General features: G+C 49.5%; 1 protein-coding gene across 1 annotated transcript; it reads right to left on the reverse strand.

Annotated features, from left to right (window-relative positions):
• Window positions 1–305: 305 nt before the first annotated feature.
• Window positions 306–11844, reverse strand: CIMAP1B (ciliary microtubule associated protein 1B). Its single transcript, XM_083366152.1, has 7 exons — window positions 11648–11844; window positions 7274–7414; window positions 5546–5749; window positions 3442–3543; window positions 2124–2245; window positions 772–912; window positions 306–424 (listed from the first exon to the last, which is right to left on the reverse strand). Exons 2-7 carry the CDS (start codon window positions 7380–7382, stop codon window positions 344–346), a joined length of 759 nt encoding a protein of 252 aa, XP_083222278.1. The 5' UTR covers window positions 7383–7414; window positions 11648–11844; the 3' UTR covers window positions 306–343.
• Between the last annotated feature and the right edge of the window lie 4304 nt (window positions 11845–16148).

Consider the following 16148-nt stretch of genomic DNA (forward strand, 5'->3'; position numbering starts at 1 on the left):
CTTTAAGACTTGGGGACTTCAACTCCCAGAATTCCTCAGCCAGCTCTCAAACATGGCCACTTTAAGACTTGGGGACTTCAACTCCCAGAATTCCTCAGCCAGCTCTCAAACATGGCCACTTTAAGACTTGGGGACTTCAACTCCCAGAATCCCTCAGCCAGCTGGCTGAGGAATTCTGGGACTTGAACTCCTCAAGTCTTAAAGTGGCCAAGTTTGGAAAGCCCTCTGTAGATGACCCCCCTCCCTGCCCCGAATGGGAAACACCCCCACCACCACCCAAGCATCAACCGGAGACCCAGAGATGGCAAAGAATGGCTTCTTGTCTGGCCCACCCAGCCGTGGTCTAATCTGCCACGTCCACGATCAGAGGAGCCACGTAGTCCGAGTGGCGGATCCCGAACGTCAAGCCACGGAGTGGATTGTGCTGTGGGATTTGGGGAGGGGGGGGGCAAGAGAAGAAAAGGGGGAAAAAAGGCAGTGTTACTTCTGGGGGGTGAGGATAGAAAGAGAGGGGGCTAGAAAGCTGCCCCAGAGCCTCGCAGAAGCGTCGGCTTGAAGTGTGTAAAATTGGGTGTGTTTGGGTGACCCACGGTCGTGGGTTACGAGCGTGATGGGCAGGCTCCATCACGGTCGTAACTGGAGGACAGAGGGCAAGGAAGCAAATGGTTGAGACGAAGGATTGACTCCGGTAGCAGCCCCCTCCCCCTGCATCCTATGACCCCTTGGCTGCATGGGACCCCCACAGAAGTCCCTCCCCTTGCATGCCCTCACCTTCTCCGGACTGTAGGCCCCGGGGCCGGGAATGATGGTGGTGTCCCCGGGAAGCATGTTCCGCGCAATGATGCTGTAATGCGGGGGGCGGTTCTTGTACACCCCGGTGTCCACCACACGGTAATTGCACGGTCCAGGAGTCTGTGTGTGGGGGGGAGGAAAGTCAAGCATCACAAACTGTCTACCCCACCCCTCAGGGTCCCACCCCATCGACCCTATCCAGAATGCGTCAGCGTGGACAGTAATGGGGGGGGCTAACTTTGCCCATGAAACCCCTCTGCTGCATGAGTTGCTCTGGCTTCCAGTTTCTTTCCGGATGCAATTCAAGGTGCTAGTCCTCACCTTTTAATGCTCTCTAGGGCACAAGGCCAGGTTACCGTTGGGATCACCTTTCCCTAAAGACATTAACTCATCCTAGTGGGTCAGACAGGGTGGGCACTCCTGGTCCTTTGCCCTAAATCTTGCCATCTGATGGGAGCCAGGAAGGGCGCCTTCAACCTGGCAGCCCCTGCCCCACGGAATAGAAAATAAAATAGAATAGAATAAAATAGAAGAGAAAATGAATAGAATAGAATAGAATAGAATAGAATAGAATAGAATAGAATAGAATAGAATAGAATAGAATAGAATAGAATAGAATAGAATAGAGAATAATTATAGAATATGTAGAATAGAAAATAGAATAGAATATGTATTGAGAATAGAGTACAGAATAGTTTAGAGTAGAGTAGAGTAGAATAGAATAGAATAGAATAGAATAGAATAGAATAGAATAGAATAGAATAGAATAGAATAGAATAGAATAGAATAGAATAGAATAGAATAGAATATAGAGATGAGAGAAGAGGTTGGAAGGGATTTTGGAGGTCATCTAGTCCAACCCCTGCTCAAGCAGGAGACTCTATACCATTTCAGACAAATGTCTATCCCATAATAAATAAACAAGGCCTGCCACCCTCCTGCTCCCTGGCAGCTGGGTTGGACCGAAGCCCACCCCCCTGATAAGAGAGCTGCCCACGCAAGACCCCCGGGCTGGCTTTGAGGGTGGGCGTGGCTGTCCTGGGGCATTCACCAGCTGCCCAGTCAAGTGTTCCTCTACTCTACCCCCCAGCCCCCCCTTCCCCCCACAAAGGGGCACTCCAGCAGGCCTTAACTTTTGGCATCCCCAGTGGAACTTTCTTGGCCAGGGTGCAAAAGGCTTTGCGGTTCCCTCCTCCAGACCGGCGACCCTTTTGGAATGCCCGGTGGTCTCTGGTCTGAGCACTCTGTCCATGCTCAGGGCTGTCTGTGCTGGGGGTGTGTGGAGAGAATGCCCCATGGCCGGAATTCCCGCCCGCGGCCAGCCCCCCTACCCGGCTGAGGTCCTCGTAGAAGCTTCCGATGGCGCTGCGTCCGAAAATGGAGTAATTGGGAGCCGAGCTCTTGCTGATCACTTTGGGGCCCAGCATGGGGGGAAGGCCGTAGGCGGCGGGCCCTGGGGGGGCAAGAGAGGGGACGGTCAGGGCTTGGGGTGGGGGTGGCAGGGGGGCTTTGCCGGGAAAGAGGAAGCAGCACAAAGCAACGCAAAGTAACAGAACACAAAGCAAAGCAAAGCAACGGAAAGCCATGGAAGATAAAGCAACACAACGCAACACAACACACAGCAAAACATACAACAGAAAGCAAGACAAAGAAAAACAAAGCAATGCAACACAACACAACAAAGCAACACAGAGCAATGAAATGCAACGCAATGCAAAGCAACGCAACGCAACACAAAGCAATGGAACATAAAGCAAAACAAAGCAACGCAACGCATAGCAAAACATAGCAACAGAAAGCAACGCAAGGCAAGGCAAAGCAGTGCAAAGCAATGCAACACAACACAAAGCAAGGCAAAGCAAAAGCAACGCACCCGACGATGCTCCTTAGCTGTGTATGTGCATTCAACAAAGGAAGAGGGGCTTCAACCACACAGTTGTGGAGACCCCCCCCTTGGTGGATTCCCCCCCCCCTTGCATGTGAGAGTTTGCCACGTCAGCACTGCAAGATGGGATGGCAGCCACTCTTGTAAGGCAACCACGCAAGCATGGTGTGTAGCACCCGTGACCCTGGTTTCTGTGTGGCTTACAGATCACCCTCAACTTACGACAACCGGGACCAGAATTCCCAATGCTAAGCCAGGCAGTTGTTAAATGAGTCAAGCTCAATTCTACAATGTGTTATTTTTTTTGCCACAGTTGCTAAGTGAAACACCATTAAGTCGTTATGCGAATCCCTCTACCACCTTTGGCTTTGCTTGTCGGATGGCAGCTGGGAATGTCACAAACGGCAACAATGCGACGATACAACCGTCATAAATACGTGCAGGCTGCCAAGTGCCCGAATTTTGATCAGGTCATCCTGGGGAATGTCACGACGGTCGTAAGTGTGAGGACTGGTCGTAAATCCCATTTTTTCCCCGTGCCGCTGTCATTTGGAACGGTTAACAAGTTGTATATTAAAAGAGTCAGGAGAGTTTGCTACGGCCTGGGAAAGCCTCTTAATACAGGTCTGTCCATCTAATTTGAGGGAGAGGTTATTTATAGCGTGCTTAACTATGGACTAGCCACTTGTGCGAGAAGGCTAAATGGCCACGTGGTGTGGTCTGGGCTGCTGTCGGGGTCCGACTGGGTCCATCCTCCCCCTCACCTGGTGTCTGCTCATTCTGGAAGTCCTTTGTCCGCGAAGCCATTGAGTAATTTGGGGCACACGGATAAGCCAACTTTCCAGCTTTCTCGGGAGAATAGCGACCTGCGAATGAAAGCAAAGGAGGGGTTCTCTTTGGCCCAAGAGCCAGGAGGAGCTCAGGAGGAAGGGGAGATGGACAACGTGCAGCCCTTCCCCAAACATAACAGAATATCACAGAAGCCGCCAGCGTTGGCAGCACCCACAACTTCTGGAGGCAAGACTTTTCTCTGGTTGATTGTTGTCATGGATAGGAAATTCCTCCGGAATAGAACAGAACAGAACAGAACAGAACAGAATAGAAAATAGGGAAGAGGAGAGGAGAGGAGAGGAAATAGGAAAGAGAAGAGAAGAGAAGAGAAGAGAAGAGAAGAGAAGAGAAGAGAAGAGAAGAGAAGTTCTCTGTGGGCGCGCCAGACCTGTGGAACCGCTTGCCGGTTGAGCTCCGGACGGCCCCCAACCTTCGCTCCTTCCGGCGCGATTTAAAAACTTATTTATTTGAACAATCTGGCCTGGTCTGATGGGTTTGGGGTTTGGATTTAGTTTTAACACGCTTTTATTATTGTATTATATTGGGCATAATTATTTAATTCTTTTTAACTCTCTTTTAACTTTTGTATTTACATTTTGATATTTATTATAGCCCTGTACACCGCCCTGAGTCCTTCGGGAGAAGGGCGGTATAAAAATTTAATAAATAAAATAAATAAATACATAAATAAAGAGAAGAGAAGAGTTGGAAGGGACCTTGGAGGTCTTCTAGTCCAACCCACTGCTCAGGCAGGAAACCCTCTACCATTTGAGACAAATGGTTGTCCAGGCTTTTCTTAAAAATCTCCAGCGATGGAGCACCCACAACTTCTGGAGGCAAGGAGTTCCACTGGTTAATTGTTCTCACTGTCAGGAAGTTCCTCCTTAGGTGCTGGTGATGACCTATAAAGCTCTAAATGGCTTGGGTCCGGATTATCTCAGGGAGCACCTGCTGCCGGCATCAGCTTCCCATCATCCTGTGCGCTCCCACAGGGAGGGCCTCCTTAGGGTGCCGCCGGTCAGTCAGTGCCGGTGGGTGATCCCCAGGGGAAGGGCGTTCTCTGTGGACGCGCCTGCCCTGTGGAACGATCTGCCTGTGGAACTCCGGACTGCCCCCGACCTTCTTTCGTTTCGCCGGGACCTAAAAACTTGGTGATTTGATTTATCTGGCCTGGACTGTTGTTGTTGTTAGTTGCAAAGTCGTGTCCGACCCATCGCGACCCCATGGACAACGTTCCTCCAGGCCTTCCTGTCTTCTACCATCTTCTGGAGTCCATTTAAGCTCAGGCCTCCTGCTTCAGTGACTCCATCCAGCCACCTCCTTCTCTGTCGTCCCCGTCTTCTCTCGCCCTCAGCCTTTCCCAGCATGAGGCTCTTCTCCAGTGAGTCCTTCCTTCTCATTAGGTGGCCAAAGGATTTGAGTTTTAGCTTCAGGATCTGGCCTTCTAAAGAGCAGTCAGGATTGATCTCCTCTAGGACTGACCGGTTGGATCGCCTTGCAGTCCGAGGGACTCGCAGGAGTCTTCTCCAGCACCGTAGTTCAAAGGCCTCAATTCTGGACTGAGGGGTTTTAATTTTTAAACTTTCAAATTTTTAAACTTTGGGCTACTAATTGTTATTTAATCTTATTTTAATTCTATTTTAACTCTTATTTTGTCTTTTAACTTTGCCCTGTAAACCGCCCTGAGTCCTTCGGGAATAGGGCGGTAGATAAAACTAATTAAATAAATAAATAAATAGTTCCAGGCTGCTTCTCTCCTTGGTTAGTGTCCATCCGTTGCTTCTTGTCCTGCCTTCGGGTGCTTTGGAGAACAGCTTGACTCCCTCTTCTTTGGGGCAGCCCCTGAGATATTTTAAGACTGCTATCCTGTCCCCCCTCGTCCTTCTCTTCGTTAAACTGGACATCCCCAATTCCAGCCACCGTTTCTCGTATGTTTTAGTCTCCAGTCCCCTGATCCTCTTTGGTTTCCTTCTTCTCCATCACCCATGGTGGAGAAGGCGACCTAGGATGCTTTGGCAACGTGGTCCCAACACTGACCTGGCCCTGGCGTCCGAAAGGTCGCCCCATCCTTGGGGCGCCCGTAGATGGAGTAGGCGGGGATCCCATCTTTGCCTCTCATGGTCATGTTGGTGGGAACCATGTAACCCGGTCCTGGAGAGCAGCTGTCCAGCATCTGGAAACGTCGGCCACCCATGCTGTAGGCCGGGGCCCGGAAGCGAGAGGGATCGTGGTGTTGGTAACCTGGACGGAGGAAGAGGAGGAGAGCGCGCGAGTGAGCGGGACCTGCAGTGAAGAGGTGCCCCGTACCTGAGCTCCTGCAGCCGTCAAGGCCCCCCATGCTAGGAAAGGGGGTGGCATCCATGGCTCTGCTCAACACCCGTTGGGTCTCACCGGTGTCCGTAGGATGAGTTAAGGGGTGGCTTGTTCGAAGGGACCAGGAGAATGATGAGGGATCCCCTTGGCGCTCTCTGAGCTGGGTGGTTTTCTGGCAGACGTTTCAGGACCCAGCTAGGGAACATCATCAGTGCTAGAAGGGAGGAGGAGGAGGAGGAGGAGGAGGAGGAGGAGGAGGAGGAGGAGGAGGAGGAGGAGGAGGAGGAGGAAGAAAGACTGTGGGGTCCCTAGTGCTACCTGACAGGTGTGTTATTGCAGACATTTCATGAGCCAACTAGGAAACACCATCAGTGCTAGAAGAGAGTGAGCTTGTGGAGAGGAGGAGGAGGAGGAGGAGGAGGAGGAGGAGGAGGAGGAGGAGGAGGAGGAGGAGGAGGAGGAGGAGGACGATGACGACGACTGTAGGGCCCTTGCTGCTCTCTGAGCTTGGTGATTTTCTGGCAGACATTTCAGGACCCAGCTAGGGAACATCATCAGTGTTAGAAGGGAGGGGGGTTGGTGGAGAGGGAGGAGGGAGGGGAGGAGAAACAGGAGGAGGAGGAGGAGGAGCAGTGGGATCCTTAGTGCTCTCTGAGCTTGGCTTTTTCTTACAGACGTTTCGTGACCCAGCTAGCGAATATCATCATCAGAAAAGAAAAGCCATCTTAGGAATCAGGTACTTTCTTTGGGTTGCAGATGCTTGGGGAAAAAATTGCTCCCAGGTACAATCTGGGTTAGTTTGTTTTAACTGGGTCTTCTTTTGTGCCACTGGCTATCAAAATGTTCCTCGATAGGAAGTTCGCCTTGCTGACTGATGGATTGAAGAAAAAAGAGAAACCACTTCTATTTAAAGCTTAGGGCAGGGGTCTTCCAGCTTGGCCCTTTCGTGACTTGTGAACTTCAACTCCCAGAATTCCTCAGCCAGGCTGGCTGAGGAATTCTGGGAGTTGAAGGCCACAAGTCATCCAAGGGCCACGTTGGAAGACCCATGGCTTAGGGAGAGTCAGATTCATTCATTCAGAATACAGAACAACAGAAGTGGAAGGGATCTTGGAAGTCATCTATCCAATCACTCACTCACTCACTCACTCATTCACATTCATTCATTCACTCTTATTCAGGGGTCTTCAAACGTGGCCCTTTTATGACTTGTGGACTTCAACTCCCAGAATTCCTAAGCCAGCGTGCCTGGCAGAGGAACTCTGGGAGTTGAAGTCCACAAGTCATAAAAGGGCCATGTTTGAAGACTCCTGTTCTTATTCATTCATTCATTCTTATTCATTCATTCACATCCCACCTTTATTCTTTTTATAAATAAGGCTGCATTTTGCCCTGTTCGACGATAGAAAGGAGACCACAGTGTGTTCTTTTATGCAGACCGGCGATGCTCACCCACATTGGTCGGGAGGCCATACTTGGGCCCGGGGCTGCTGTAGAGGGCAGCGATTGGTCCCCTCGGCCGGTGGGGTCTCCAGGTTCCAACCCAGACGTCAGTGGACATCTCGGCTGGGTGGCGCTAAGGGTTCAGTCGATCTAAAGGGGGCACAGGAGAGAAAGAGGTTAACCCCCCAAAATGTTTGCATGCTCTCCTTTGCAAGGCTGCGTCCAATCCATCATTCCCAGCCTAGCCTGACCAGGGAGACGGTTGCCGTTGAGGTGACCATTTCCAAACCCTTGGCAAGGGAGGGAGGAGCAAGAGGAAGGAGTCAATTAATTAAGAGAGCCTATTATTTAATTAAAGGGACGCGGTGGCTCAGTGGGTTAGGATGCTGAGCTTGTCGATCAGAAGGTCGGCAGTTTGGCGGGTCGAATCCCGAGTGCCGCGTAACAGAGTGAGCGCCTGTTACTCATCCCAGCTTCTGCCAACCTAGCAGTTCGAAAGTGCGTAAAAATGCAAGTAGAAAAACAGGGACCACTCCGGTGGGAAGGTAACAGCGTTCCGTGCGCCTTTGGCATCTAGTCATGCCGGCCACATGACCACGGAGACGTCCTCGGACAAGCGCTGGCTCTTCAGCTTTGAAACGGAGATGAGCACCGGCCCCTAGAGTCGGAAACGACTAGCACGCATGTGCGGGGGAACCTTTACCTTTTACCTTTACCTTATTATTTAATTAATCCTTTGATAGACAGGCTGGGCAAGCAGATGGTGAAGTCTGGAAAGGCTTGGTCCAGATCAGTGTTTCTCAACTGTGGCCCCTTTAAGAGGTCTGGACTTCAACTCCCAGAATTCCTCAACCTGCGTGCCTGAGGAATTCTGGGAGTTGAAGTCCACAAGTCATAAAAGGGCCAAGTTTGAAGAACGCTGATGTAGAAGTAGAGAAGTAGGGTGGCAGAGCCCAGGATCAAGTTGTCCCCTCTGCCAATGGAGTTACTTGTTGCTCTCTGCTAGCCCAGCCTACCTCACAGGGCTGTTGTGATGAGCAGCGAGGGAAGGAAAGGTGAGCAGAATCACACTGCCCTTAGGGAATCACCTGCTAAGCGATCCTCGCCCCAACTCAAGAGTCATAAATCAGCGCGCAGGGCACATATTTCATTTATTTATTTTTTATTTATTTTTAATTCCATTTATATCCCGCCCTTCTCCGAAGACTCAGGGCGGCTTACAAGCTTAGCAGTAACCTTCATTCTATGTATATGCCTGCTTATTAGGGCTTTCACACACACACCCCAAGCGGCATTATTACAAAGTCAGCTTAATTGCCCCCAACAATCTGGGTCCTCATTTTACCTACCTGGGAAGGATGGAAGGCTGAGTCAACCTTGAGCCTGGTGGGACTCGAACTTGCACTAATTGCAGGCAGCTGGGGTTACTTAAGGAGGCATTAGCCCACTGCTCCACCAAGGCTCTGTAATGCGTGGTCAGTTGGGGGTAGTACAGAGACACCCCGGCACTCGGCCCCCTCTCCCCAACTGGATGGGCCCGTCTGGGGGATACCAGGAGGGCCTGGCTGGGTGGGCGGCAGGGTCGAAGGGGGAGCGGGGAGGCCAGGGTTCGAGACCAGCACCCCGGGCACGCGCGGTCGGCCTGGTCGGCCTGCCCGTCACTCGTGGTGTGTGGCGTGGGAGAATCGCAGCAAGGAATCCCCGCGGGGAAGGGGAGGGGGGGGTCTGCGTCTGCTGGGAGGGGATGGGGAGGGGCGTCCCGCAGTCCAGCCTAGATCGGGCTGGTGTGTGTGTGTGGGGGGGGGGGTATCCAGCAGCCCCTTCTCCGCCTCGAGGGTCCAGCTGAGGCCACGCCTTTAATTAACAGAATAAAAGTTGGACCGGGGCCTTGGAGGTCTTCTAGTCCAACCCCCTGCTCAGGCAGGAAGGGGGCTCGGAGGGGTCATCAGAGTGTGTGTGTGTGTGTGTGTGTGTGTGTGCGCAGAGGAGCCTCTCACCCCCCCTCACGGCTGCTGCCCCCCCCCGTCCGAGGACGCCCCGCGAGCCGAGCTGAAGCCGAAACGGGTCGGGGGTCGGGAGAGCAACCCGGGGGCAGAGCAGGTCCTGCGACCAGACAGGAGTCGGGGATCCCCCCGCGGGCGCTCGGCCCCTCGATCCGGTGCCGAAGGGGGCCACCCACCTGGAGGCGGACCGCAGAGAGACCAGGCGCAAGGCGGACCGCAGAGACGCCCGCGGGAGCAGCGCAGCACTGAGCCGGGCAGCGGGACAGGCGCCTCCTTCCACCGCCCCCCCTCCGCCCCCCATTGTGTACAGCGTCGCCCGGCAACTGGCCCCGCCCGCCGCCTCCTCCCACGCCCCCCCCCGCGGGTCCCTCCTCCTCCTCCTCCTCCTCCCATTGCCCACCCCTCCTTCGCCCCTCCCCCTCCCCGGCCCCTGCAGGCGACCCGGACAGCCCGGCTCGGAGGAATTCGCGGAAAGACACTCTGCACACGCCCAGAGAGCGCCTTCTCCCTTCCCAGCGGACGGAGGCGGCCGGGCGATCGCGCAGCCCTGCCGGGAAGCAGCCGACCGGCGCCCGGGGGTGGGGGTGGGGGGGCTCCCCCCTCCCTGCTCCCCCCCCCCTCCTGCAAGGTTGGGGCGTGGCGATGGCGGGGAGACCCTGGCAAGAGACCCGCCTGGCCGGGCGGAGGAGGGACCCTCCCGCCAAAGGCTGGCGGGAAGCCGAGCTTGCCTGGGCCGGTGGGGGAGGGGGGTCAGGGGGGCATCTATGAGGACAGACAGACAGACAGGCGGGCGCTGAGCTGGGCTTGAGGCCGTCTGTCCCGATCCGCTCGGTTGCCATCCCGGCTGGACGACCTGAAGTAGAGGCTGAGCAGGGCTCCGCCGGGTTAGGACTTGGAGGGGAGACCCCGAATTGCAGAGCCGCTGAAGGCCCCGGAAGGCGAGCTGAGTGCCAAGGGGACTTGATTGACTGACTGGCTGATTGATGGATTGAATTGATGGATGGGGTGTCGCCTCTTAGCGACCACACGGAGACCTCCTCCAGCAAGGCAAAAGAGATGAAGTCCCTGGCTTGCAAGGGGGAGGAACTGCACAACAAAATAGAACGGAATGGTCGTTTTACATGTACCCTAATCAGCCTACATTCAAATGAGATAAGTGCGGAAAAGAAACATGTTGGCTGGGGAATTCTGGCAACTGAAGTCATCCCTTCTTTCCTTCCTTCCTTCCTTCCTTCCTTCCTTCCTTCCTTCCTTCCTTCCTTCCTTCCTTCCTTCCTTCCTTCCTTCCCTCCCTCCCTCCCTCCCTCCCTCCCTCCCTCCCTCCCTTCTTTCTTTCTTTCTTTCTTTCTTTCTTTCTTTCTTTCTTTCTTTCTTTTTCTTTCTTTGCTCCCTCCCTCCCTCCTGACTTTCTTTCTTTCCTCCCTCCCTTCTTTCTTTCTTTCTTTCTTTCTTTCTTTCTTTCTTTTTTTCTTCCTTCCTTCCTTCCTTCCTTCCTTCCTTCCTTCCTTCTTTCCTTCGCTCCCTTCCTCCCTCCTGACTTTCTTTCTTTCCTCCCTCCCTCCTGACTTTCTTTCTTTCTTTTTCTTCCTTCCTTCCTTCCTTTCTTTCTTTCTTTCTTTCTTTCTTTCTTTTTCTTCCTTCCTTCCTTCTTTCCTTCGCTCCCTCCCTCCTGACTTTCTTTCTTTCTTTCCTCCCTCCCTCCCTCCTGACTTTCTTTCTTTTTCTTTCTTTCTTTCTTTTTCTTTCTTTCTTCCTTCCTTCCTTCTTTCCCTCCCTCCCTCTTGACTTTCTTTCTTTCTTTCTTTCTTTCTTTCTTTCTTTCTTTTTCTTTCCTCCCTCCCTCCCTCCTGACTTTCTTTCTTTCTCTTTCTTTCTTTCTTTCTTTCTTTCCCTCCCTCCTGACTTTTTTCTTTCTCTTTCTTTCCCTCCCTCCCTCCCTCCCTCCCTCTCCTTCCTTCCTTTCCCTTTCATTCCTTACCTCTCTCTCCTTCCTTTCTTCCTTTTCTCTCCCTCCTTCCCACTCTTTCTTTCTTTCTCTCTCTCTTTCTCTCTCTCTCTTTCTTTCTTTCTTTTTTCACTCCTTCCTTCTTTCCTTCCTTTTCCTGCCACTTTGCTGTCTGACTTTGAAGACTTTAATCCTGGTTTCTCCTCTCTCTGGACTTGACCTCTGCACCTGACAGTCAGGAACCCAAGGACCTTGGCTTTTGCGCCTAACATTATTTATTTCTTCAAGGAAGTTTAATCCGTGACTCCCTGATTTCCTGCTGAGCACCTGCTAAGTCACCCCCGTGGCTGGACTTGAACCCTTGCTGGCTCAGGCATTCTGAGAGTCAAAGTCCTCAAGTCATAAAAGGTCCATCGTTCCCCACCGCTGACTTACAGCGGTGGAAAATTCTTGTTCGATTATCCCTGTTTTCGAAATACGGCCTTTCCTCCGCCTCTGTGCTCACCGCCAGATCGGCCTAAGCAAACTCAGCTCCGTTCGGTGGTCCCGTTTTGAGCTCTGATTTACGCACACTTGAAATTCAATCTGTTGCCTCTCAGCTGACAGGAGGGACCCAGAACAGCTCCGTTGGCTATTTGTGGTAACCTTTCACAAGAGCAGGAGAATTACAAAGCCCAGGGTGGGGAGACAGAAAAAGGACAAACAACCCAGGCGTTGTGAAGGAGGGCAAGGCTTTGTTAAAACATTTGGTCATTTCACTTGCCAATTAACAACCCGCCTCCCTGGACTCAAAAGACTGAGTTATTATCAAAAGCACCGTTCGTATCATTCTGAAGTTTATTTCAAGAGGAAAGATTTGCCGCAAAGAAACACTCTGAATTTCTAGCCAAGACGTTTTGCTCAGTCATCAAGTTTTAATCGCTAAACACACAACTCATTAAAGGTGAATAAACACTCAGGAGCAAACTTGTAAGTAAAAGCAAAGATTAGTCCTCAACAAAACATATATACACACATAAAGAGACACATATGCAAACACACAGAGAGAGAGAGGGGGGGGGGAGAGAAATCCGCATTTGATACAGATAAGAAACAACAAAAGCCTAAAAGGATAGTTTAAGATACAGAATAAGAAAATAACAGAGCAGGAAGGGACCTTGGAGGTCATCTAGTCCAACCCCCTACTCAGGCAGGAAACCTTATACCATTTCAGGCAAATGGCTGTCCAGACTCTTCTTAAAAACTTCCATTGTTGGAGCATTCACCACTTCTGGAGGCAAGCAGTTCCACTGGTTAATTGTCCTCACCGTCAGGACGTTTCTCCTTATTTCTAGGTTGCTTCTCTCCTTGACTAGTTTCCATCCGTTGCTTCTTATCCTGCCTTCGGGCGCTTTGGAGAATAGCTTGACTTCATCTTCTTTGGGGCAGCCCCTGAGAGATTGGAAGACTGCTATCATGTCACCCCTCACCCTTCCCTTCACAAGACAATTCCTTTTGGGCAACGTCTAAATGTGATAGATTAATTTTATTTGAAAAGACCTCTATGTCGTCATTCTATATATTTTACTTTAAAGTTCTGAATAATTTTTAAAATAATAATTTTAGAAATTGACAGTTCATCTCCATTGAAGTTTTATATATTTCACCACTAATAATTGAAATTATTGCCCTTTTTATCTCTTGTCTTAAGTCATGGAGAGTTTAAGGTGGCTGGGCCAATTCCCAGAATTGCTGGAGTTGAAGTCCGCCAGTCTTATAGCTGCTGAGGTTGAGAAACATTATCTTAAGTGATTAGCCAAGGTCTCATCAGGTCTTCCATCATCCTTCCAATATCTCTCTCGTAACTATGTTGACATAAATTTTGTCTGTTGAGGTATATTATACTAGTTAATTTATACTTCTTTTTTCTGTATTTCTCTGCACAAAGCTGTATCTGTGTCCATGAATGTTTCCGTTGCTCTTTCAAGTTATTTTCCCAGACAGGAAAAACATCCAGCTAAGTTAATTCTATTTTATTGTAAGGTTACATTAAGAAAACCTTGCAAGTCTGAAAGTGCAGGGTTCCTCTCTTCCACTTTTAATTGCTTAATCCATTAAGGTGGGTCCTTCTTACCTCTGAAGGTTTCCTAGGGAAAATTGGTTCCACTCTTTTACAAAGGTCACCCACACATTTCATTATGTTGTTGTTGTTGTTAGCTGCGAAGTCGTGTCCGACCCATCGCGACCCTATGGACAACATTCCTCCAGGCCTTCCTGTCCTCTACCATCCTCTGGAGTCCCTTTAAGCTCACGCCTGCTGCTTCAGTGACTCCGTCCAGCCACCTCCTTCTCTGTCGTCCCCTTCTTCTCTTGCCCTCCACCTTTCCCAGCATGAGGCTCTTCTCCAGTGAGTCCTTCCTCCTCATTAGGTGGCCAAAGGATTTGAGTTTGAGCTTCAGGATCTGGCCTTCTAAAGAGCAGTCAGGGTTGATCTCCTCTAGGACTGACCGGTTTGATCACCTTGCAGTCCGAGGGACTCGCAGGAGTCTTCTCCAGCACCAGAGTTCAAAGGCCTCAATTCTTTGGCGCTCGGCCTTTTTTATGGTCCAACTTTCACTGCCATACATTGCAACTGGGAAGACCAGAGCCTTCTCTTCATTAAACTTGTGTAGTTTAATGAAGAGAAGGGTGAGGGGTGACATGATAGCAGTCTTCCAGTATCTCAAGGGCTGCCCCAAAGAAGAGGGAGTCAAGCTATTCTCCAAAGCGCCCGAAGGCAGGACAAGAAGCAACGGATGGAAACTGGTCAAGGAGAGAAGCAACCTGGAATTAAGGAGGAATTTCCTGACAGTGAGAACAATTAACCAGTGGAACAACCTGCCTCCAGAAGTAGTGAATGCTCCAACACTGGAGGTTTTCAAGAAGAGACTGGACAACCATTTGCCTGAAATGGTATAGGGTTTCCTGCCTGAGCAGGGGGTTGGATTAGATGACCTCCAAGGTCCCTTCCAACTTATTATTATTATTATTATTATTATTATTATTATTATTATTATTATTATTATTATTATTATTATTATTATTCGCACTTTTGTTGACAGGGTGACGTCTCTGCTTTTTAGTGTGCTGTCTAGATTTGCCATGGCTTTCCTCACCAGGAGCAAGCGTCTTTTAATTTCTTGGCTGCAGTCCCCGTCTGCGGTGATCTTGGAACCCAGGAAAATAAAATCTGTCATTTCATTATAAGTAGCAATTTTTCGATACCTTAACCAAGAAGAGAAGCAACCTGTAATTAAGGAGAAACTTCCTTACAATGAGAGCAATCAACCAATGGAACAATTAGAGTCCTAGTGGACAATCCCTTAAATCTGAGCCAGCCTTGTGCTGCAGCTGCCAAAAAGGCCAACACAGTGCTAGGCTGCATAAACAGAGGGATAGAATGAAGATCACGTGAAGTACTAATACCACTTTACAAAGCCTTGGTAAGGCCACACTTGGAACGCTGCATCCAGTTTTGGTCACCACGATGTAAAAAAGATGTTGAGACTCTAAAAAGAGTGCAGAGAAGAGCAACAAAGATGACCAGTGTTCCAATAGTTGATGGGCTGCCACAGAGAAGAGGGTGTCACGTTATTCTCCAAAGCACCTGAAGGCAGGACAAAAAAGAACGGATGGAAACTGATTAAGGAGAGAAGCAACCTAGAATTAAGGAGAAATTTCCTGAGAGTGAGAACAGTTAACCAGGGGAATGACTTACCTCCAGAAGTTGTGGCTCCTCCAACAGTGGAAATCCCTTCCAACTCTGTTATTCTGTATTCAGTTTGCCTTCAGAAGTTATGGGTGCTCCATCACTGGAGGCTTTGAAGAAGAGATTGGACAATCACTTATCTGGAATGATATGGGGTTCTCCTGCTCGAGCAGGGGTTGGACTAGAAGACGTCAAGGTCCCTTTCAAATGTGTTATTCTATATTCTATGAAATACAGATGAATAGAATAGAATAGAAATAAAAAAGATGTCGAGACTCTAGAAAGAGTACAGAGAAGAGCAACAAAGATGATTGGGGGACTAGAGGCTAAAACATACGAAGAACAGTTGCTGGAATTGGGTATGTCTAGTTTACTGAAGAGAAGGGTGAGGGTTAACATGATAGCAGTGTTCCAACATCTCAGGGGCAGCCCCAAAGAAGAGGGAGTCAAGCTATTCTCCAAAGCGCCCGAAGGCAGGACAGGAATCAATGGAGGGAAACTAGTCAAGGAGAGAAGCAACCTGGAATTAAGGAGGAATTTCCTGACAGTGAGAACAATTAACCAGTGGAACAACCTGCCTCCAGGAGCTGTGAATGCTCCAACACTGGAAGTTTTTAAGAAGAGTCTGGAGAGCCAGTTGTCTGAAATGGTATAGGGTTTCCTGCCTGAGCAGGGGGTTGGACTAGATGACCTCCAAGGTCCCTTCCAACTTCTTCTTCTTCTTCTTCTTCTTCTTCTTCTTCTTCTTCTTCTTCTTCTTCTTCTTCTTCTTCTTCTTCTTCTTCTTCTTATTATTATTATTATTATTATTATTATTATTATTATTATTATTATTATTTGAATGGAATGGAATAGAATAGAGAATACAAAATACAGTAGAGTAGAGTAGAGAATAGAATAGAATAGAAAGAATAGAATAGAATAAAGAATAGAATAGAGTAGAATAGAATAATGAATAGAATAGAGTAGAATAAAGAATAGAGTAGAAGAATAGAATAGAATAGAATAGAATAGAATAGAATAGAATAGAATAGAATAGAATAGAATAGAATAAAGAATAGAATGGAATGGAATGGAATAGAGAATAGAGTAGAGTAGAATAGAATATAGAAAATAGAATAGAATAGAATAGAATAGAATAGAATAGAATAGAATAGAATAGAATAGAATAGAATAGAATAGAATAGAATAGAATAGGACCTTGGAGGT

The sequence above is a fragment of the Vipera ursinii genome (assembly GCF_947247035.1).
Source record: "Vipera ursinii genome assembly, chromosome: 6".
Classification (NCBI taxonomy): Eukaryota; Metazoa; Chordata; class Lepidosauria; order Squamata; family Viperidae; genus Vipera; species Vipera ursinii.

What these genes read in the sequence shown, in the direction of transcription:
- CIMAP1B (XM_083366152.1), bottom strand. Translation starts at nt 7,382, where the DNA reads ATGTCCACTGACGTCTGGGTTGGAACCTGGAGACCCCACCGGCCGAGG. An exon ending in CTTTCGGACGCCAGGGCCAG is followed by an intron (nt 3,544 to 5,545) that starts GTCAGTGTTGGG and finishes TTTCATTCGCAG; the next exon opens with GTCGCTATTCTCCCGAGAAA. An exon ending in GGGCCTACAGTCCGGAGAAG is followed by an intron (nt 425 to 771) that starts GTGAGGGCATGC and finishes CAAATCCCACAG; the next exon opens with CACAATCCACTCCGTGGCTT.